The sequence below is a fragment of the Camelus dromedarius genome, chromosome 12 (genome assembly GCF_036321535.1).
Source record: "Camelus dromedarius isolate mCamDro1 chromosome 12, mCamDro1.pat, whole genome shotgun sequence".
Taxonomy (NCBI): domain Eukaryota; kingdom Metazoa; phylum Chordata; class Mammalia; order Artiodactyla; family Camelidae; genus Camelus; species Camelus dromedarius.
Window position 1 is genome coordinate 56,689,091 of NC_087447.1, and position 25,011 is coordinate 56,714,101.

The 25,011-nt window shown below is 39.3% G+C and overlaps 1 protein-coding gene across 20 annotated transcripts in view; it reads right to left on the reverse strand.

Annotated features, from left to right (window-relative positions):
• The window catches only part of DLG2 (discs large MAGUK scaffold protein 2), a 1,729,700-nt gene that overhangs the window by 646,286 nt on the left and 1,058,403 nt on the right, over positions 1–25,011 (reverse strand). For all 20 annotated transcript variants that reach the window (XM_031460460.2, XM_031460461.2, XM_031460455.2 and 17 more), the window contains one exon: positions 7,240–7,293. In XM_031460460.2, the coding sequence (XP_031316320.1) occupies positions 7,240–7,293 (54 nt within the window). The remainder of the gene's footprint in view (positions 1–7,239; positions 7,294–25,011) is intronic.

Consider the following 25,011-nt stretch of genomic DNA (forward strand, 5'->3'; position numbering starts at 1 on the left):
CTAACTAGGAGTTTGAGAATTTTAGAAAAAGGAAACGATGGGAGAGTCACTGAACTTTTAAGAAAGCTTTCAGTAATTGCTTGCGTTTGCCTCCTTGTGTGTCATGTGTAAGAGCCTTTAAATCTAATGAACTTTTATGGGCCATGAGGACATGGACAATGCCATCCATACAAACATACCCCACAATCTCCTAGGAGCGTGATGACTGTTTTAGAAGATTTGAAAATACTCAGCCCTATGAAGGAGAAAATGAAACCAACTCACAAAAGTTGGGGGGGGGGGCAACTGTATCATTAATTAGGTAATATATATATAAAGCACCTAGAATAAAATGGTCCCTCCATAAACATTAGCTCCCTTCCCTTTCTACTTCTTTCTTACCATTTATTACCTAGAACAGCTCTGTCCAATAGAACTTCCTGGAACAATGAACATATTCTATATCTGCCTTGTTGAATACGGTAGCCACTAGCCATGTTGGTTACTGAGTACTTCAAACGTGGCTAGTACTACTGAGGAACTGAACTTTTAATTGTATATTATCTTAATTAAATTTAAATAACCACACTTATTGTAGCTACTGCCTTGGAGAGCACAGGCCCTGAAGCTTATACAACACAGTAGTTGGTCACTAAGTGTGTTGAACTGATCCTTTTCCCTACAGATACGCATATGTTTAAGGTGAAAGAGTAAAAAGAGCAGCTGCCCCAAGGGCAGGCCGAACGGTGTGGTGAAAGAACAAAGGCAGCTGGATCCAAACCAAAAAAAGCAGTTTCTGCCACACTGACCAATGCTTCTCCAACTTTACTGTGCACACAGATCATTGGGGTTCTTAAAAACACAGATTCTGATTTAATAGGTCTTGAGTGAGAACTTAAGCTCTGTGCTTACAAGCTCCCAGGTACTAATAATGCTGCTAGTCAATGGGCCACATTGCAAGAACACAGATCTAGATGTAGGGAGGCCCACGGGCCTACATAACTGCTCGGCCCTACCTCTGGACTAGCTACGGCTTCCCCATTCTTGGCTCAACAGTTCAAGATTAAGTCACAGGCATGCTTTGTTTTATCAAAGCCAATCCCCTCTCCTTGCTTCTTATGATGAACATTTATTAAGCACCTTCTACATGTAAGGAAGATTACTCGTAACAATATCTGAGAGGCAAATATTATTCTCATTTTACAAATAATAAAAAGAATTTTTAACAGATGGATAATATAACTTAATCAAAACTCAGGCAAGTACTAACTGGCAGAAGTGGGTTTAGAACCCTGTCGCTTCTGAATCCAAAACCTAATCTTTCTCATGAGATTCCTGTTACATGAAGTGTGGTGTACAATTTAGTATCAGCCTTACCTGGAAAATTATTAGAAATGCGGACTCCTAGGCCTCATTCATATACATGCTGAATCAGAGTCTGCGTTTTAACATCTCCAGGTGAGTCCTATGCACGTCACTATTCGAGAAGTACTTTGACGTTCCACCTCTCACCTTTTAGAGCAAAGTACAAGTGGAAAGTAAGAGATCTGCTGATTGCGGCAGTTGAGAAATGGACTTAGGTCGGCCAGGTTTGACTGTGGAACAAATATCTATAGCTTTGCCTCTTTGCTAAATTCCTATTGCCTCACGGGCATACTTAAGCCAAAATTAAGCTGCTTTCTAGAAGGTAAGGATTTTTCATTTCTGGATAATACTACAAATCCAACAGATACAAACACCAACAACACAGTTTTAACAGTGTTCGTGGGAAAAACCACAAGCAGCAGCAAACTTGTTTGCTGAAAAATAAATGTACTAAAATCAGCAAGTTCTTCCAAAATATCTCACCATTATTAATCACTGCCAGAATGGTTCAAAGAAACAAACAATTCTGCTTCTTCTCCCTTCATGGGTAATTCCAGAAAACCATCCAATTAAAAGTGAATAGTAGCCTAAATCACAAGGGTCTATTACTGTACAAAATGACTCAAAGAAATTAATGCCTAAGCGTCCAGCTCTATGACCAAGTGCTTGGTCATCCCATTTCCGTAATACAGCAACTTCCTTCTCAGAGGGCTCTCACCCTCAGCTTCCTGCTGCTGGAATCAATCAGAAATGCCATTTAAACCTTGCTTAACAACAACTCTTCATCTCAAGCCCATTTTTTGGCTCCCGAATGAACCCCACTGCTCATTTGATTGCTTCTCTAGGTCCCTGAATCCACATTATCTTTTATTTTCTCTCATCCCCCTCTGTTCTCACCCATCTTCACTCACATTTTCAACCTTTCCTTGGGCCATTTTATCCTCTTTAAACCACTCTCTTATCCTCTGCCCCAGAATCAAAGCTGTACCTGCATCCAATAAGCTCTCCCATTTAAAGCTCTCTACAAAAATCTCACTGATAATATTATGAGAATATTATGGTTTTCAAATAGCTTTTGCATAAATGATCTTCTTGGCAGTCAAATACAATGGGTGATATACTAAGGACTCAAAAAATTTTAACCTAAGTCTTCCTTCTTTCCTCTCCTCTCAATCCTTCACTTTCCTGGGAGGTTTTCCAAGACACAGTTCTGGAATTTCTGGAATAAATTCCCTTGTCTCTACTATTATTTCTACCTCTAGAAACAAAGTATCACACAACAAAGTGTCTCACCGGAAAGTAGAATCACCACATTGCCAATACTTGCTAGATATCCCTTTTATTTTTCAGTATTTTCCCTTGGACATCCTTAATAATGTAGACACCCACTCTCCTTACCAATTGAATCAGGTCCCTTTGACACTTTAATTGTTTATTCCTAGTGATATTTTTAAAGTGTGAGATTCCTTCTTTTACCGATTTTTTTTTTTTTTAACTTGGGACATACACAGATATGTAGCCCTTTTATTTAAGGCTTTGGTGTGATAGCTTCTTATTTAGCAAACATTCGCTCCTTCCTCTTCTTTGAACTTGGCACTATGACTTGCTTTGGCCACTGGGGTGTCAGTGGATGTGATGTGAGCAGAAGCTATAGCTGTGCTTGTGTTCTGGGCTTATCCTTTCGGGCTTCAGCCATCACAATGAAAATAACATACTTTGGGTAGTAAAGTCCCACCCCCCGGGACCCCAGAATAAAATATGTGAAGCAGAAATGCTCCAGCCAACCAGCACACACTTATGGAAGAAATGAGTGCTTACTGTTGTTCTGTGCCACTGGTTTTGTGGTTGTTGGTTACACACCAAAAATGGACTGTTATGTGGAGTAACAGTAAATGGCAGACCAAGCTCTACCATTTACTAGTTGAGCGAGAATATCTGTTATCTGTAAAATGAGAGGTTTGCATTCATTGAGCCCCAAGTTACTTCACAAGATTTAAAACTCATGATTCTTAAGTACACCACTTCCCACAGTATATTTTCAGAAAACAGGTCAAAATCTAACCACTGTGAAATGAACGCTAGAGAAGGATGGAGAGAAAAGGCATCCTAGAATCTCTCTAACTTTATTTTTCTAAATCAGAAAGAATGGAATTTGTTTGAATGGTGTTCAACACAGAACTCTGAGGGGTCTGCTGGAGGGAGGAAGTAAGTCAGGAGAGGAGGCTTCCACACCAGTTGGCTACAGAGTCCAGAGAGGGCAAACATGCCACTTTTTCACTAAGTCAGCCTCAGGGAGCTGGACTTACAGATCACACCCAGTCTCTACTCACCCTGAACTCTCTAGAAGCAGAGTAATTTTAATATCTGGCATAAGACAATATTCAGTAGATAATGGGGAAGAATAAACAGATTGAGTAAAAAATGGAAACTATAGAATGCTGAAATGGGGATTTTCTTTTTCTATACTTGCTTTTTTTTCCCCCTGAGTGATTTTATCATCATAGAGGGGATTTTGGTTCTGCATCAGAGGCTGGACTGTGTCACATGTAAGGTCCCACCCAACGTTAAAAATGTCATGACATCATACAAGAATGAGTTTACTAGAAGCATTCATGCATAAGAACCTCAGTGACCCCCTTGTTAATGGCAGACACTTCAAGAGCGCTAAGATCAAATATTCCTTAAAAAAAAAAAAAGCAGAAAACTCTTTAAATATCTTTTGTATCTTTATTAGACAGTTACTTAAAAATTTCCTTTGACCACAGATTTCCTCCTGTTATTCAATTGCCATTTGTGTGTATGCCAAGGAATCATTTCCACGAGGGCCATATATTTCTAAAACCAAATTTGCTAATTGGCAAAATTAATACGTTTACTTGTAACGAAATTATTTTTGAGGAAGATTTTAATATATAACTTAAAATTTGCCATTTAGGTAATCTTTTAAAGAAGGAAATATTCTTATGCAACATGACTGAAATGCTCTGGGGAACTCTGAAATTGTTTTTTCATTAAATAGAGCTGAAATTATGTGAACAACTAGAACACAAGACAGAAAAGAGGAAAACAAAGTACAGAACACCAGGGAAAGAGACAACAGACGGCAAGCAACAGTGATTTGTTCAAGGTCACTCAGTGAGTCAGGAACAAAGGGGAGGGTTAGGCCTGTGTCAAGACCCAAAGCACATCTACATGAATGATAGTTTACTAAATCTGCCATTTTCCAATATATAATATATTCATGTTACTTCTACATGAGGGAGTATATTAACATTTAACATTCTTTCAGAGTCTAGCACATGTTACTTCATAAGTGTTTATTAAATGAAACAAGTAAACCCCTATTAACCAGAAGTTAACAAAGCACAATTTCACATACATAACCTCATCAGATCCTCACACCACCTCTAAGGTAGATATTATAATTCCTGTCTTATAGAATCAACTTAGGTCCAGAAAGATTAACTGAATTGCTCAACAACACACTGCCAATGAGAATTGGGGCCTTTTCATCAGACTCAGCAAACCTCTCTAAAGATCCTACTCTTAAGAAAACTCAAAAGAGAGTTTGCATTAAGTACAAAAAGTTAAAGATAATTTTTTAAAAATCCCTTTGAAGAACTCAAAATCAGATACAAAACTGATTATTTAGCAGAATGAGAGCAATTTGATCAATTTGCTATAAGTAGCTGATTTATTAGCCAGTGAGTTGGGACACCCATCGAGCATGTCTGTTCAAAGTCCTTAGATCCTTGTTGATAAATTATTTGTACATGAGGGCATCTGGAAGTGAGCCATGAAAACCTGAATAAAGGGCTTTGAAATAATATAGATCTAGTACAAGTCAGCAGTCCCACTTACAAAATCAAGTCTCTGTGCGCCACGTCTACTTCTTCAAAGCACTGCTCATCGGCTTTAAGTGATGTCAATGGATATAGTAAAGAGGTTAACTCTATTATAAAGACATGAAATTCTGTAATATATACATGGATCCCTGCCCAGGGGTATTGAAGCCTCTGTGACAAGTTGTCTTTCACTCAAAGCTACATGTTGCCGAGGAGTAAGTAAACAAACTTTGTTCCTAAGCTGAGAGGCAGAAAATGAGGGAGGGAAGGAGGAAACAAGCAGCAGCAAGATCAGAGTTAAGGAAGGGCTCAAGTTCCACAGCCAGGCTTCCTTGGTTCATTCTTGGCTCTGCCTCTTGCTGCACAATTTGGAGAAACTTACTTAACCTCTTTAAGGACTCAGTTTCCTCATCTGTAAAATGGAGACATTATTAGTACTTATCTCATAGGGTTGTTATGAGGACTGCACGAGTTAATATTTGTTAAATGCTGAAAGTATCAGGTATACAGTAATTCCAATGTATGTTTGATAAATAAAGGAAAGAAGACAGAATAGTGAACACTATATGTCTTTATCTTTTGCTTGCTTCCTTTCTCAGAGCCCTTTACTTTCCACAGCTGGGGCCACTTGATTCCTACCAGTAACCTTAACCCCATTTCCAGGCTGACCCCAAATGACTCTTGTTCAGAAACAGTTATGAAGCCCTAGTTCAGTAGTTCAGGTGATTCAGCATTAAGTCAAGCTTGCTGTTATTCTTGTCCTGACCCCGTGTCCCAGTTTTAGTCACTTGTCCCTGTAATCAAGTCCCAACCCTGTACTCCAGTTCTTGCATCCTGCTCCCCTGGGGCTGAGTCCTGGCTTGCAGAATCTGCTCAGGACCTCCAGTTCCTTGGAGGCAGGTCTCTCCTGAAGGGCAGCCTTTGGACTAGACACACTTTGTTTGGCACACACAGTGTTTGAACTTTTGAGAATGAGTCACTTGTATTAAAAATTGTATAAATGATTCAAATTTCTGACTTCTTTTGAAAAGAACTGAATGTTCTGGCAACATTTGGTTCCCACTTCCCTTTGGTACCAAACGACTAGAGCCAAGCGGCAGCTGCCCCTTTGCGAGGCCACGTGCTCTTTATTCTCCACTCTCCCCACACCTCCTGCTCCATTTGTTTCTATGATTTGTTTGGTCCTTGTGGACATTTGAGGTTGGATTCTAAGACTGAGAATAGCCTGTACTGACCAAGCACTTTGTACTCATTTAATCAAAGACCAGGGAGGGATCTGTTTATTCTTGTCCATTATGCCTACAGTCCCTCTCCATGCTTCAAACTTGCCTGCACATATCCATGTCTGTCTTGTCTTCCTAAATCACTATCCTCTATCCATCAGCTAGGGCCACTCACAAGCCCTTGGTGGATCTCCATAAAGTCAACCACTCACCCACATTGAGGCCCACTCTCCAGCCTGTCTTCAAGAACTTTGGCCATCACAGTAATTGTATTCCAGATACAAAATTTGGGGCTTTACTGATCTGTCTGTTCCTATTATCTCATGCTTTTATAAAACTACACATCTCATTATCTGTAGATGGACTTTACCCTCACAAAACTTTGGCTCCAATTCTTGTTAGAAGCCCAGCAAAATCCATCAAATATTTATTGATCAGTTATTATATTCTAGGCTCTATCATAGAAATTGATTTGAGTATTCCTTTACTAAGAAACCCAAAGAAGTTTGTTCATCTCTTTTATTAACAATTCAATCTCTCTTCAGTGAACCACCTAAGAAACTAACATTTGATCATAACTGGCTGTGTTTTTTTTTTCTCATGACAGTCTCTTGTGCTTTACAAAATGGTGAACGAAAGAGGAAAATATCTGCATGACAAAACTGAGATTCAGCAAATATCAAAAGAAAGCTCACAAACCTCATTCTAGACATCATTTCATGAGATTGTCTGGATTGGTTAAAACTGAGTATGTATTAAGTTTTAAATACAGCTGATTAAGTTTGACCACAGTTTTTAAAGACAGTCTTAATAAAAATGTTACTTACATAAGGAATCGTGTCCAGAGTATCTGTGTTGACAATTATAGGAGCAGGGCTGGCCTGAAAAAGAGAAGTAGAAGAACATTTTAAAGAACAAGTAGTCTATTCTGAGATAGGATCTGTTAATTTATTTAACCAAGAGCTCAGCAGTGTTTCTTGAGAACCTGTATAAGGACTATATCAGATACTGGGGAGAGAATGAAGGGGCTCAGGGTTCCCTACACTCTCCTCCCTTCAATTATTTGTTTTGCTACCCTGAACCACATAATGAAATGAAGTAAGCACAAGAGCTTAAACTTCAGGAGGTGAGGATTTGTGCAGTGTAAAAGGCAAGGACTTCTAATAAATTTGGCGAGGAGTTACAATTTCTTTATAAAATGGCCGTGCTAAAGAAATTTGACTTCTCTCTTGTGGAAGCAAAGTGAAACCTAAAACAATGTAACTCTTTAAACTGGCTTGTAAGAGTATGCTGTATTCATGCAAAATAGTTCACATACCGACATCTTACATAGGTTTACCTATTACACAAGCTGTGTTATAGCTTTTGTCATTTATGTACCTCTGATCATATACTTTAGAAATCCTTAGAAAATTAATAATTAGTCAAAGATGGCAGAAGACCACGTTAGATATGCTAAACTTTCTTTAAAAAAAAAAACTTTGTACAAACTGCAGTCATTCCTTTTAACGTTGAGTAGGAATCTGTGTAAAACTGATAAAGCAGTGCTACAAGCCAAGTCATTAGAAAATGAGATTGCAATCTATTTGCATCAACCAATCTGACTTCATGAATATTGAGTAGATCTATCTTTATTTTCTAGTTTCTAGAATTTTCACAGCAACTTTTCCTTCATCCCCCGAAAGATCTTTAATCTCCTTCCCAAATTGCAGATTTCATTTAGATAGAGGAAATCGTCTCATCATGATTAATCGAGAGCTGTCCTATATGACATGGTAGTTTGCACAAGTCCTCAAATTTGGGGACATTTCATTAGCTGTGCCCTCTGGACTTACCAGAGTTAACAGCTTTTTAATGTCAGTCTGTGCCTATGGAATCCTAGTCAAATGATAAAACAAATAGCAATCCAGCAGATTTTACAGAAGAAAATTTCAGGTTTTAACTAAAAACACTGGGCACTGAAAATATGACCCTGTTCTACACACCTTCATAGTCGGTCAACTAGACAGTCATGGTTTATTTGTTAACTCCTAGTAGCAAGCACCCTGTAGATAAATAGGGGCTTTGGGGAAAGACAGTTTCCACTGGACCCGCACCAAAATACAGTGCTTATTAAGATGCATGCGATATAGGAAGAGGAACATGAGGTTTAGAGTCAGAAGAACTGGGCTCAAGTTTGGTTTAACAACTTCCTGATTATATGATTTGAGGGCTCAGCAACTTCTTGGTAATGTGATCTGGGGGCAAGTCCACTAACCCTCTTCATCTCATTTTCCTTCTCTGTAGAATGGAAATAGAAACAATCATCTTCTGAAAATGTTGTTTGAAGATTAAATGAGGTGATATACTTGAATGTGTTTTGTAAACACAAATTTCACAATCAGTGTTAAATATTATTATTAGTTAGTGTCCCTAAAGATTGACTATCATAAGGATATATTATTGGATCATTTGTGAATTGTTTAAGCCCCAGAGGTCTCAATGCTATGTTAGTGGCTACATCTGCACTAAAGAGAACTGATTAGATTCTGTTAATTATCATTGATTAAATATATATTACTTATCCATTTATAGGAATATGCAAATATGTCCTCATTTAATCTCCACAAAACCATATTGATGAGGCATTCTTGCCACTTCCCCTATGTTATACATGAGAAAACTGAGGCTCAGAGAATTTGAAAGCTGAGATTTAACAGTGACCTTTCTGATCTCAAAATCCTTTTTTCCCCACACTAAGCTGCTCTATGAGTCCATTACCTAGGTGCCTCCTTCACAAGAGCCTTGCAGTGATTTGAGATCTCTAACTGGAGCAGCAAGTAAGACTCAGGCAAAGCAGAGATCACCCTGAAGGGAAGAGATGCCTCAGAGTCTTGCATATTAGATGTTGAAAGCAACCTGGTGATTCTAAAACGGTTTTGTAGTTGTTGTTTGTTTTTCTGAGATAGGATAGTTTTGATGATGTTTCTTCTATGCTTTCTAATTGGTTCCCAGGACTCCCAAAAGCATTTGTGTCTTGTCTCCTTGATTAGACTGAAAACTCTGAGAATCATACCCCAAACTGGTATTTCCCCTTATTATCTAGTATACTTTGATCAATAAATGTGCATTGATTTGATTTGGGACTTACAAGATGTTTTACTTTGGTTTTGCCTCTTACAGATTGCATTAACGTGGTCTGGAAATAAATTTTTATGCATAAGCCCATTTCCCATACAATGCTGTTTATCATTTTTGTATGTTCATGTTGCTAATCTCCATTTTTCACGTATGTAAATTTGGTCTTTCCAATTAGACTCTGTGTTTAAAAAATGACAAGGACTGTATACTTTCCTAGAATTCTTCACAGCACCTGGGTACACAGAAGGAGCTCAGTAAATACTTAGGAATCATTGACTAAATGTAGCTATAAAATAAAGTATATAGAAAAGTAATGCTTTTGTAAGCTTTGGAGAGCATTTCTAAGATAATCCCAAAGTATCTTATGTTATAGTGATAAACTTTTCAATATCCACAACCACTTTCTTTCTTTAACCACTCACTAACACTTAATTATCCAATTTTATAAAATAACAATTAATTATCTCAGAAATGCAGGATGACAACACTGTGAATCTTGAAGTACAATCTATGTTATGGGGAAAGCTTATGGCTCCTTTATGGTGCTAAAAAGAGCCAGGAGCAGTTAATGCCTATGTCTATAAAAGCCACTAAAAATGCACAAATAAATGTGTGTGTAGATTGTGGGAACATATATGACATACATCTGACACTGAACAACTCCCAGATGGAAATGCCAAGGAGATGCTATGGTGGGCTGTTGTGAATAACACAATATCCCAGCTTATAGCAAGAGGGAAGAATAAAGTCAACCATAGAGGAGACAGAAGTGAAGAGACAGAATATTGATACAACGTAATTTATTAGATCAAGTTATTCATGAATTCCTCCTACTACCTTCCTATCTTTGGGTCCCATGGGATACCCAAATATTCTTATATTACATCAATAACTTTGCTTATGCTAGTAAAACATAAACTGTTGCTTGCCACCAAGAGAACTTAACTAATAAAGAATCTTATATAATGAATGCAAATTTTCAAAGAAGTTTATTAATTCCGACTCATGTGGCTACTGCTTAAAATTTGTTAAGCCAGATCTGTGAAGTACCTCTGACATAAATGGGCGGGTGGACACAGGGTCAGAGCAGGCCTCTCCAAACAAGGTATTGGCAGCAGCCAATCAGCCGAAGAACACACTCTGGGAGGCTTAGTTGTGGTAAGTGTAGTCTAACCAGCTGGAAGGGCAAAAGACTGAATCCAGGCCTATACCTAAACTCTTAAGAAGCAAAGCAGAAAAAGAGAAAACCCACATAGTCAAGTGACCGAGATACAGCAGGAACGGAACAGTACCATGCATGTGGCTAGGAATTGAGCAGGGATTTCAGCTGACCTGGAACATGCAAGTACAAGGCAGGCGGTTGTCAGGAGGCCAACTTAAGCAGGAGGTAAAGAACATATGAGCTGTTCCAGGGGCCCATTGTCTTTGGTTTATCTTCTTAGCCTTAAAGGACAAGGCTCCTGAATAGGCAAGAAGTAACAAAGGTCTATACATGGTGTGGCATGACAACTTAAAACAAAATGGAAGCCGCTGAGAGTTTTTAAATGAGTCCATCTGTGTGTGCATACGATTTCACTGTGAGAGGCGGAGGTCTCAGAACCTCAAGATGAGTATTAGCTGGCTTAGCCTGACTGCTACAAGATGCCATATTAACAGTCTTTTAGCTTCACAATCCACACAGAGGGCTGCCGTCAGGATGAGCCCCACTCATACCATGCTCCAATCCTAACGAAGGAAACAGAACCTGAGGGTCACTACCCACATACCCAATCAGGTCAGAGATGAGGTATCTACCACTAAGTACTGAATTGGTATACTAAAGACTGAACTCAGGATAACTTTCTTTTGTATCAGGTTTTCTCCGTAAGCATTTAAGTTTTCAGAATGTTGGCCCATTCTGGAAATCTTTAAAAATGTGATGCAGTTGGGAGTGGGGGCACTTCTGCCTTAATATATTGCCTCTAGTTCTCTGCTGGACTGAAATCCTTTCTTCCTTCTCCTTCTTCTTCACAGTCTGTTGGGCTGGAGCCACACATCCCTAAGTGTCAGCAGGGTCCTACTCCCACTTGAATTTATCTACTCCTGCCAGGATTTACCTACTTGAGGAGGATTTGCCGTTGCTTGGCTGAGCATCATCACACCTGGAATCCATGGCACCGTGACCCCACCACACCTTGACCTCCTGATGTACTAACACTGGGAAGGATGGGAACGCAGGCAAGCACTTACATAGCACTTATTTCTATCAATTAACTTATCTAATCCTCCAATTCTATATCTAATCAATAAGACACCGTCAATGTCCATTTCCAGTGAGAAAACAGAGGTTAAGTAACTTTCCCAAAGCTGTACATCTGGTACAGAGACCATCTTCAAACCCAAATGGTCTGACAGTCTGGCTTAGAGTCCGAGCTCTCGACAACCAAGCTCTACTGCCTTTCAGAATGGCAGAACTCTTTGTTTTCTAATTTTGACTGCTCACCAACAACTCAGAGGCAGCCCAAAGCCAAACTAGACCTATCCACCTTAGTTCCCGAGCACTTCCCTCCTTACTCTGGCCCAGATACTGGGCCCTAGTGCATCGTGTGAACAGGCCTGCAGGTGCCATGACTGAGGAGAAGGCTAAGCTCAGGCTGACTCAGTCAGGATGTTTTTGAGTAAGTGCCAAAGGAGATGTTTGGTACATGACTGATTTAAGACATACTGATGGTTATACGAGACAGGAGGAACCAGATAGGAAGAACAAATCCACTCTAGAATCATCAACTTTGAAGCTGGGGCCTTAGGAATTATTTAATTTCACCCTTTCATTTTATAAATATCAAATGTAGACAGAGAAAGCAAGTGGCATGCCCAAGAGCTCATAATTACTTGCTATCAACACAGACGGTAGGATAACAACGCAAATAACAAAATATTAGCATTTATTGAATGACTACTATGTTCTGGGACTGTAATAAATACTTAAGATACATCAATGCATTTACTTCTCAAGATGTCTTCAAGATTATCGTTCCCACTTAAAAAAAAATTAGAGAAAAAAGAAAGGGAGGCTCAAAGTGGCTAAAACACTTGCCAAAGGTCACAAACCAAAGAGGTGCCACAACCAGGTGTCAAAGCCAGGCCTTTCAAGCCCCAGAACCCATGCTGGTAACCAGCACCACCTCTTGATTCCCTCTCCTGAGTTTTTCCAGGTAAGGCTGAGAAATGCAGTTATTTTCTGCCCTGAAAGTTGCTAGTTTCTCTTTCACAGTCTCACCGTACTGACTCAGATTCAATTCCCCAATTCTCAGAGGGTTTCTAGGTCCCTTAATCTCTTTCAAAACCCCGCTTAAAAATGGGACAATGCTATTTTCCAGTTAACCTATTTCCCAAGAAGTTAGCTAGGGAAATAACACATGTGAAGTGAAAGAGAGGTGCTCTACAGATAGACGGTTATATTATTTATCACTGTGGTAATTTTTTGCTTTCTTGAATTTTCTTTCCCTTTTCACATTCTCTCTCTACAAGACCAGCCAGGTGGTATAGTTCGATCCAGAACATTGGTGATGTTCTGAGTCATCACCAACAGTAGCACTAAGTGGTTCTGACCTGTCACCTGGTTTGCCCTTACCCTGCAGTGACACAGGGCCACCACCTTCAGAGGTGAGGACACTGAAGTGGTGACAGGTGAAGGGGTAAGTGAACAGTGTGAGTGGCCAAGGCCTGGCTATTAGCCGAGGCTTAACAGCAGGCTAATGGCCATGGCAGGATGTCTCAACGGAGCAACTCCTGAGGAAGCTGAGACCTTGGTACCTCTCCCTAGCACTTAATGCAATGCAGGACTAGTTACCCACATAGCTTACCACCACTGGCTCAGAAAACAGGAAGAAAGAACGTCAGATTCATGTTAGCTTCAACTTGGTTCAACTCCGCTTGTCAAAACTCTCTTAATAAAAATAACAGTATCTTCACATTACAGAAAACTGAGGCATAGAGATATTAAGTAACTTGCTCAAGGTCATCCAGCCAGAAATAGCAGGGGCAAGAGTCAGACCTATCCGTCTGGTTCCCAAGTGGGTAACTATTAACAACAGCAAAACATTTGCTTCTGCTCCCTATTAAGATCTGATAAGTATCCAGAAGTCTGTCCTAGTCAACACAAGTTCTTTCACTGATCTTTGAAAACACACCATTAGTATTTCTTCCTTTTGGATTGAAGTGATAACATGTCTGCTTGATCCTCCTTTAGAATACACGGTAGTGTCACATTTTGCAAAAAATAAATGACATCCTGTGGGCCTCAGTTAGGCTGAGTTGGGCACTTCTTTATCCCCAGTACAGAAAAGATGGGGCAGCCTGGACAATGAGACAGAAAGCAGAGGCCCAGGACCAAAGAGACTTGGCCTTACTTTGTAAGTTTTCCTTAGAATCAATCTCACTTGGAACAACAGATAAAAATTAACTTGAGCTGTTAGTTATGAAGACTCTTCAGACCTCATCTTGCACCCTCTCCACATACCTCTGTGCAGCACTTCGTATGAAAGGGTAAAATAAATGACTCACCAAAACTAGGTCTGTAGATTGTCACTGAACAAGGAAGGTACCTGCTGGAAATGTTCTCTGCTCTGATTGACTAACCCACTGGACATTTCAGAAGTCGGAGAGATGGGAGGAAGTATGGGGTCTGGTGAAAAAGCTAAGGACTCAAAGACTATGAGAAAAGTAAAATGGCATCCTAAGAATTTCTCAAACTTTTTAGATGAGTGTGATGAAACTCAAATTGATAATTATGTTAGATTGACCACCTATACCATGCTTCGTAATTTATAAAAAGTGTCCACACATGTTAGATCATTTAATTCCCATAGGAAGAGGAAAGGGAATTAACATTCATTGACCAATACCCACTGTGTGCCAGGACATATGGTAAGCTTCTCACCTGTGTTTTCTTATCTACTCTTCACAGAACCCCAGAGGGACTGGTGGAACCTTCCCTTGTCTATAGATAAGTAAACAGAAGCTCAGAGTGATTCAGTGTATTTCCCAAAGTCAGACATTTAGAGAGACGAAAAGCTGAGATTCAAATCCAGGTTTTCTGACTCTAAATTCCTTGCTTTTCCCCATTATTAGTCCATGATGCCACAGATCCCACTGATTCACACTGAGCATTTACGAATCTAACTGCTTCATTTGTGCACATGCTCTCCGAAGAGTGCACGAAAAATGGAGTCATTAGCTCAAATCTCAGATGTGTTTTAGTCAATGTGCCCCATGCCGCAATAACCATACATCCTTAATTCACTGGTTCACTCCATGTGGGACTATTCCTGGAAAGATGCATGTGGAGAGCATCTGCTCCATTTTGTGAAGCTGTCAAAGAGCTACATCTTAGTAGGACAGTTGTATTTTCCAGACTTAGGTATCAGAATTGTGAGCAAGCTCTCAGATACCTGGTTCACCAGGCTAAGGTGGGACCTATTTCTTCTGTAAGTACCTGGATCAGGCCCTTGTATATAGCAGGTGATCAATAAATGATTGCTGTTTAGTTTCCTTCCCCCTTCTTTCTTCTCTCAGGCCAGGGCTCTCCGTACTCCAATCACACTCCTTGCTTATGCCTACCATAGGTCACTGTTTACATTTCTTCCTTACCCCGCATCCTCAATTAATCATGGTCCCTTTCTTATCTTCCTAACCAAATTCCACTCATCCTGCAAGGACAATCTAAAGCCCCAGACTCTCCATGAATGTTTCCTCAATCCTCACCGCAGGCCTTAATCTATCCATCCCGCCCCTCCCAAATTCTAAAGCATTCATTATTTGGATTACTTTAGTTCACACTGAATTATAAATATAAAAGGAAAAAAATTATGTGAAAGCACCAAGGCCTACCATTCTTCACAAACATTTCTTTCGTTCTTATACATGCTGATGGCTAAATGGTTCATGTGTGATATTTGTATCTCCCTGCTGAAACTATAATCGTAGTGAGGGCAGGGCCCTCAGCCTACTTCCTTTTTTCACCAGCCACCCCCACCTACACTCCTAACACTGCCTGGCATACAACATACTCCAAAGATGTTTGTTAATGGGTTTTTAGACCTTTAGAGCTAGAGCCACAGCAACAAGAGTTAAGATTCATGAGGAACCCGGGAGACAACAGATGGGGTGACCTGGGCAGAAGGGGGTAAGTGGTGACTAGCTGTTGTATCACACTGCCTGGTGCGACCGACGTGAGCATCTGGAGCTGCCATGCGCTGCAGACCATCCTGTTCTGAACCATCGCGTGCAAATTAAGGAAAGTTATAAACAGGGAGTCTTCTATGCCTACCATATGCTGGGCCTTTATACTCATTCTTCTCTACTCTTAGAACGTGCTATAATTAGGTTCACTGTACAGATAAAGAAAGTGAGGCATAAACCTGTAACAAATCTTGCCCAAGGTCACTAGACTAAATATCAGTAGAACCAAGGCTCACTCTTTTTGACTCCAAATCCATATTTTTGTTGTATCACTACCCTGTGTGCAACAAGGAAGGTAGCTGCTGGAAATGTTCTCTGCTCTGACTAACCCACTGGGCATTTCAGAAGTTAGCTGGAGAGATGGGAGGAAGCATGGGGTCTGATGAAAAAGCCAAGGACTCAAAGACTGAAAAAAGTAAAACGGCATCCTAAGAACTTCTCAAACTTTTTAGATGAGTGTGATGACACATCCCAAAAGATCCACCCCAAACTGGACGTTTATTTGAAGTCTCATGTTTTACCTTCAAAAAATTCATGAAGTTTTTATATTTTAATTCATAACCATCTATTTTTAATATAAAAATAAGGTTTTAAGTTAGTTATAATGGAGTCAACTTGATGTCTCATGTAGGATATCAAAAGTCAGGTACTCTGTCTCCCTGGAAGCAACCACAGTCCAGCCAAAGGATTATGTCACATAAGGATGGCTGGACAGGGAATCAGGGGATCTCAGTTTTAGACTGAGCAAGCTCAGAAACTCAGGGTGAAAAGCAATTCACTAAGCCTCTCCATTTATTTCTATATTTGAGGAATAAAGACTGAAATGGATGACCTCTAAAAGTCCATGTCTCATCAATGATCTGATTTCACTCATCATAAATTTTGATCTGCTGGGAAATACTGGAAAGATGGCAGAGATGCTATACAAGTCTTTCTTCTGGATAATGATGATCTTTGCTTTTATCACTTAGGTACAGAAAGTTAGAAGATATGATATTAAGAAAGGCATGCAAAGGTAAGTCAAAAGTCATGTTGGGAAAAGAATCAATAATACAAAGTGGCTTCTAATAAACTGGATAAAGACAAGGCACGTGAAAAAATCCATTTATTATCATTTTTATAATCTGTAATTTTATATGATCATGTTTATAGCCTGTATTTTGTTTTTCTTGTGAATCCATTAATTTTCTGGCTTCAAGACCATGCAATTAGTGGCAAAGCAATCTCTTCTGCATTCAAGAATCAAAAAGGTTTGATGTGAAACAGAATTATCACCAAGCTCTTACCTTCATTGTTGCCTTTCTCCATGTTCTAGAAACCTTAATTCCAGAAAAAGTTTCCTAACACCTAAGCTCTGCTTTCATTTTTCCCCTATCAACCACAATTTGGTACTAAGTCATATGCCCAAAGTTTAAAACATAACAGCTATGGAGAAAGTCTTAAAATACTGCATATCTAGAATGTTTGCGTGTGTGTGTGTGAGAGAGAGGGAAGGTGAGGGAGAGGGATGAAGAGGAGGTGTGAGTTTGGTTTACTGCTTTATCATTAGTAATAAGATAATGTGCTTATGCGCAAGTTAGATCTGGAAGATGCTTCAATATCTGCCTTTAAAAGACGGCACTTGGGCTGGGTTGTGAAAGAAACAGAGTAGAGAACATTTTAGTTCAATTTCCCTTCTTTTATTGTATTTTTTTATTTTTATTTTCTTTAATGGAGGTACTGGGAATTGAACCCAGGACCTCTTGCAGGCTAAGCATGTGATCTACCACTGAGCTATAATGCCCTTCCCCCAATTTCTCTTATTTTAAATTCTGAAAACATATGTGTCTATCAATCTCCCATCTATTCATTCTTTTCTTCAAAATTAATGTCTTATTTGAAATCATTTTCAGTGGGGAAAAACATGGAGAAAGAACAGATAAAAAAGAGAAGTGAACGAGGACTAGAAAAATAGAAGTTGGTTGGCTAAATACTGCCAGCATTTGCTGGTGCCAAAGAATATAGTCTGCAGATGTGTTTGTATATTGTCATTGACAAGGCAATGAACCCTTTGTTTCACAGCCAAGAACCTACAAGTCTCTGGGTCCAAAATGCCAACCAGTTCCTAGCCCCACAGCTGCCCTAACTTCCCTGAGTGGCACTGTCTATGTTATTTTTGATTTCTCAGTTTTCCAATGGCTTTCTAACCCTCAGTAATTCTGCAAAGCAAGGGTTGTGTTTGACAGTTTACTTCCTCCCGGGCCTAGGATAATGCTACAACTGTGCGTATCAGAGTAAAGATGAAGGGATATTATCTGTTGCTCTGGGCTAGAGGAGAGAGGGTAGCACTAAGAGAGAAGAATGAAATGAAGAGAAAGAAGGCAGAGGGGAGGTGGTTTTCTGGAAAGCTGGACAGTGAAACGATGGTTCCCAGGCTGACTCTCCTCTGTTCTCTCAAGCCACCTTGTTGATTGGAATTATAAACTCGCACACATTGAAACTTTCATTCGTTTTATAAGGGATTTCCCCCAGCCGACTGGAAAAGAGATAACTTCCTCATAAGTCTAGTGTTCGCGTGACACCTCTGCGGTGCCCAGTCTAACTCAACAAAAATTATTTGCATGATATGCATTTATGTTACAGGAAGAGCACCTCCTGGCCTTGCACTTGGAGGCAGCTGTGCTGCTGCAGAACTCGCTCGGGTCACCTAACTCCCTAAATTATTTCCAAGGCTACATCCAACTATAAATAAGAATCGGATGATTCCTGATTTTAATACTAACCTAGTTTTGAGTAACATAAAAATAGGAATTAAGAATTTAGGATTTGGGTCATCTGACTAAAATTTAAGACACTCTTCTCACTCATATGATGGTCTTAGTCAATTAACTTAACCTCTCTGAAACTTGTTACTCATCTATAAGTGGAGATCATAAATTATTCTGTCAACCTCATATGCTTCTTTGAGAAGCAAATGGCCTCATATATAGAATGTCTATGCAAAACAGACAAACAAACAAACAAAACCCCACTGCACAATTTGTAAAAGGATACATTTGGGATAATATTAAAAGTTAGCATTAAAAATGGCAACTTTACTGGACACTTTTTTTGCTTAGCCATTGTGCTAAGGGTTTACCTCACATTATCTCATTTAAACCACAAACAAACCTAAAAAGGTCTGTGTAACATCTAATTTTACAGAGGCTGAAACCAAGGTCTGGAGAAATTAAGCATTTACCCCAGATTGCAAGTGGTAGAGCAAGGATTCAGACTTAGATTTTTAAAGTAGCTGTCACTCTGAATCTGAGCAAAAGTGCACTAGCCTGAAATTCTAGACCTGCTAGACTATGTCTTATTATTTAACCGCTTCTGATCCAGACCACTCAACTCCCTGAACTTCAATTTTCTTATAATTATGGGATATTAAAACCTGCCTTGCTTACCTTGCAAAGTCATAGTAAGAAAGAATCTAGTTTGCACTGCTTTGAAAAACTGCAATAAGACAGATAAAGATAAGGGAAAGTACGAGGCAGTACTAACAGTGTAGTGGTGGTTCCAGTAGCACAATAGTAAAAGCACCAGCGCAGTCTATTTTCTGGTGTCTACGCAAGACAAAAATGAGAAACTCCACTGTTCTTCGGCGTGTTCCTGCCAAACAAAAGTATCTAAATGAAGCATGAGAGAGTACAACATATCTACTATTAGCTCATTAAAGGTTTTAAGGGTTTGGTATGTATGTGTGTTTTAATTTTGTTTTGTTACTTGAAAGACTGCTATTATTAACACCGAACAACTGTCTATTTTTCTGTTCTGTTAACACCAATGTTTTGAGCCCTATTTTTGCAATTTCTGGAGTGGGTGAGGCAAGCAGGAGTGGCAGAGGGTGGGCTTATTCTAATGTACAGTAACATGTATCTGTGTTAATACTGCATTTTGATGCGTCAGCACAAATACTTTACAATGAGCAATATTGAAATAAAGAGAAGGCACCCTGCACCTGGTGTTAATTTTTTCATTGACTCCAGATGCCTATGCACAGAAATCATAAGACTAGCATTCAAAGAAAATGCAAACTGCACAAGAGAGGAAGATAAAAAAGATAGCAAGCTTTTGCCTTTTGTTCAAAAACAAAAGTGACATTTCCATTCCATTTTACCAGAAATCTGCAAATGTTCATTCAGATCCAGGCTGTTGCAATTATCCAGGTCGCTACAGTTGTAGTTATTTTCCCACTTTAGGTTGAACATCTCTATAGATTAAGTGTCATCTTTATTCCTTTACTAATAGAAATTCCACGAATAGCCTTCTTCATATTCTTCAGAAGGAAGCAGACTAAAAACTGGAGTATTACAAGATGGAAGTGCAAAGTGAGGCTAAGAGGAATGAAATAGAAAAATGAATCCAACTTGACGGAGGATGATGAGTCAAGTAATATTTAGAATCCAGAAAGGACAAAACATACTTGGAACACCATGAACTAGGGGTGAAACTCATCATTGAACAAATCCTGTTTAGAGCTGACCTAAGCTTATGATGGTTCAAACCTGACACCCAGGGACTGAAGGCAGGGTCTGTGGAGTTAACAAGACAGGTTTCAAGGAGGTATTTGAGACAAGAAGGATTATTTCCTCCTTATCATCTCATTGCTCCCTAAGTTCTTACATTTTAAGTATTTATCAGCCCATAGAGATTTGTTCAGCAAACATCATATTTAAAGCACTTTACCTGGTAGGACTGAAGAATGTAGGGCAAAAAAGCACATGGTTTTGCTCTGCAAAGAGTTTACAGTGTCATGTGGAAACAAGATAAGTCCCCCAAATGCTTATAATACAAAGCAGAGAAATATCACAGGAGAAATAGGGGCGAAGGAGAAAGGCAGGTGGGATTAGGGTCAGAAGTCCTGGTTCCTCTCCTGGTCTTACCATCTATATGATTTTAAACAAGGTACCTAACCCCACTGATCCTCTAAAATGGGGATAATGATATTAGGGCCATTTCATGCTCGAACTGTGGTGATTAAATAAGAAAGTATAGTTTAAAGCAGTATGTAAGTAGGTTTCCTATTCTTCCTGTTCTTCAAGGAGTGTTAATCGGGGTTGAAATAATGAGGGAGAAGGTGTACCATTTGGTTATGCAGAATGAGGGTAGTCTTATGGAAGGGGATTTAAGTCATGAAGGAGAGAACTTCACCTCGATGCCCAGCGTGCTCTGTGGATCTGCTCACCTTTGGTCCAGCTGTTGTTCTGCCCTTTCTTGTAGGGATGGATCCGGTCCCTGGACCACTAGCCACTAACCAGTCCCTGATGTAGTTAAGGTTTCTGGTGGCAGGGACTAGAAAGTCACTTGCACTGGCTTAAAATTTGAACTTTTTAGGTCAAGAGAGGAAGAAACTCGGCAGGCCAGGCACCTAGTGGGTGGGAACGAAGAACTGGGAGTCCTGAAGGACGCAGGAAGCCACAGTTCAGCCTCTCTCAACCACTCACCACTCCTATCAGGCTCCTCTTTCTGTGTCTCTCTTAGGGACCACTTCATTTCTTATCTTTTCTCTTTCTACATTTGTTTAATTTTTTTAATTTGTGCACAAGCTTTTTCTGCTTCTCCATGTATATGTCCTCAGTTCAAGGGTGACAGGTGTTTAACCAGTGGGCCAGGCCATATGTAGTGGAGGTAATAAAGCCAGGTCTGAAAGTGTTCTCTTTGTCCACTGGAGATTCTCCTCTAAAGGTTCTATTGGGCCTGGAGTATTCAGTTCTTTTCTGATTGAGCTGCAGGATTCCTGACCTTAAATCAATGACTCAACTCTCATCCTTGCTGTTCCTGACATTCTTCCTTAATGTTCAAAGAGGAAGATCAAGACTTGAGGAAAGTTGATAAATATCCCTTACTCCATACTGTTCCTTCAAGCCTCAGTGCCTTTGCACCTACTGTTGCACCCTCACTCACCTCTTTTATCTGATAAAACACTGTTTTTAAAGCATCCCAACACTTTCCTCTTTTTTCTTTCTTGATCATCATTCCTCTCCATTCCAAGCAGAGAGACCACTCCTACCTTGATGCATTTACTGTGTCTTGTATATCCTTTGATTACTGCTTCTAGAATGCTGTGCTGTAGTTGTTTTGGTTTCAGTGGTTTTCTCCTTTTTCTAGTGAATGTTTTAAGAAAATGGGCTCAGGAGCCAGATAACTAAGTTTCAAGACCTGGCCTTTCCATTTATTAGCTGTGTGATCATGGGGAAGTTACTTAACCTCTATAAGCTTTGTAAAATGGAAATGAGAGTGCCCACAACAAAGAGTTGTTGACAGAATTGACTGAAATAACCGGTGAAACATTTAGAACAGTACATGATGTACAATACATGTTCAATAAATACTATCACATTTATACTAAAGTATGAAGTCCAGGATGTGTCAGACAGGATGTTCTAATTGTTGGCTAAAGAAATTAACATGTACTTTAAGATTACGAAACATTTGGGAAAGAATGTTTTGCTTCGTTTGTTTTGTATGTAGGGGCTTTGCAAAATATCTGTAGTTGCTATGCTATTCCAATAATAGATGTGTGTCTGTGTATGTAGATGTGCAATGTTAAATCACAATTTTGAGAAATGCTACGAACAACTCTCACAAGAGAGTATTAAAGTGTGCAACAGAGATATACATGTAGTTGTTTCCTTAATGTTTGTCTCATCCCCTTGAGTGTAAATACCTTCAGGGCAGTGTTTGAACTCAGACTACTTACTGCTATATGTCCAAGCATACACACAATTTATAATACACAAAAGGTATCTGATAAATATTGGTGGAACGAATGAAGAGACAGAAAAATGATGAACCATGTTTTCATAATTAGTAAGTACCTTTACTATTCCCTTCTACTTGGAACGTCCTCTTCCACCAATCATCACTGCATGTCAAAATTCTATTTAATCTTCAAAATCCAGCTGAGATACCCTTCCATGAAGCTTGGCACCCCTTTTCTTACTTCTTATGGTAATTCATGGGTCCTTAAGGCACTCAACACTTTTTATCTGGTGTTAGAGTGATTTTTGTGTCCATCTGAAAATTCCTGGTGGGTAGAATTCCACGTAGGCTTCATCAGAGTTTCTCCTGATTTATTCACTTTAGTATCTCAATCAGTGCTTGGCAAGCTGTACGACGTTTACATTAAATTTAATCCAAACATGATGACTAGTAGCATATGGAAAACCAGCTTTGTACACAGTAGCAAAAGGCAGTAGGGTACCATTTGGGCAAGGGGTAATGGAGTCTCTCTTCCAAAGTAATGGTGTCACAGAGAAGCTGAAGTGTACCCTCAGGTCCTTATTCTGTGCCCAGGACTATGCCTGGGACATAGTAGGGCCTCAATAAAATCTGAGTGAAGTAAATGAACTTATAAGTGAATAGAAACACAGGCCGGTCTCTAAGTAAATATCGCTAATTATGGAGCTGTTTTTTACAAACATATCCACTCACTTGAGTGATAAAACAGCAAAGCCTTTGATTTGACTGATACCCAAAGATACTGACTGTCTAGAAGGAAGCTCTCACGGCCCCAGTGACGAAATTAATTTATGGGACTTCATGAGACAGCTTTTTATTCTTTATTCATTCAATAAGTATTTAGGAGGTTACATCGGTCGGCACTTACGCTAAAGATGTGGAAACTCTGCATTGCTGTTTTATACTCAAGGAAGGCTAGATGCACCTCCTTGAGATTCCAGATTTGATCTCCACCTCATCATTATAGGGTATGATCTGTTATGTGAAATCAAATAATGAAAGTTTGAAAGATTTCATAGTTTGGCTTCCTTATTTCTGCAGACTGTTTTGAGCATTACACTCTCCAGGTATCAGCTGCTTTAAGTTTCCTCTCACCAATGTGAATTTTAGGCTGTATGTGGAAGTTCTCTGGGGGCAGATTGTATTATAACTTGAGATTTTATGTCAGGTTTATTAACAGTCTACAGAACTGCACTGACTGAAAAACCACTTGTGATCTACAGCTTATTGTGTGTGTGAGAGATGGTCCAGACCATCTAGGTGGTTCTGCATTCTAATGATGTGTTAGTAATTCACACGCACATGAGTTGCACAGTCTGTGAAGTTTTCAGGTCAGTGTTTCTAAGATCAACTATATCAGTGTATGCCTATACATCCTGCATATATCATTTTTTTCCATGTATGTTATTTTGAATGAGAACTAGATCTATTTTAAAGGAGGCAATTGACTGAGTTAATACAGTTTTTTAAATTTCCTTAACTTCCTTAACAGTAAAGATGTGTATTTTTAGGATTTATTTGGATGTCCTAAATAATGATGGGTACCATTAGCCAAGAATGCCATATATTCATGTATGTGTATGTGTATGAAATACACATCACTGAGTTTCAAAAGTGCATAAAATATGGGATCTTAAAGCTCTTTTTGCTGAGATCTAAATTATCTATTCTGACAACAAAATAAACTGAGGCTCAATTTAAACAGAATTATTTTCAACTGATGGTAATAATTCAATAATGGCTATGTTTTCTAAAGGCAGTCCTCATAAAATGATGATGATATAATGATCCATTTAATGCAAAACTTGGAAGAAATTTGAGAAGAGTTGAGAGACTGGCAGATTCCTAGTAACTTCTGACAAAGGTTAGTGCAGTCAAAATGAAGCAAACCTGAATAAAACTTGAATATGTCTACGTGAATGTGTGCAGGGTGGGGAAACAGACACGAGAATGGAATAAAGAGTAGAGAAGCCTGTGGTGGACTACAGGAATTGAATCCAAAGCTATTTTTTCCCCATAAAGGTCTATCTCCTGTACTAACACATTACTGTTCCCACCACCACCCCACTGCAATGCTTTAGTCAGGATTTATTTTTATCTCCAGATGGATTTGAATAGAATAACTTTATGAGGCCAGTATAGACAAAGCTGTTGATGAAAACTGCCCAGTAGTAACTGAAGACTCTGGTTAATTGATTTCACTCATCCCTCACATGCTCACCAAACACTCTTTATTGTGTCAAGAGCTGTGTTAGACCTTAGGAATAGATGCAGCCTGTATTCAAGGAACTTAAGACAGGAAAATAAGAAAAGAAACAAGTAAATGTTAGTTCCCTTCTCCAACTTCCTTTCTTTTTCTCCTCAACTTCAAGAAGTTACAATATAACTAGAGAGACAGAAAAGAAAGCACTTACAATTCAATACGTTAGGTGATAAATCAGAGGTGCATGCAAGGAACGGAGACGGGAGAAAGTAACTCTGCCTGGCCAGAGAGC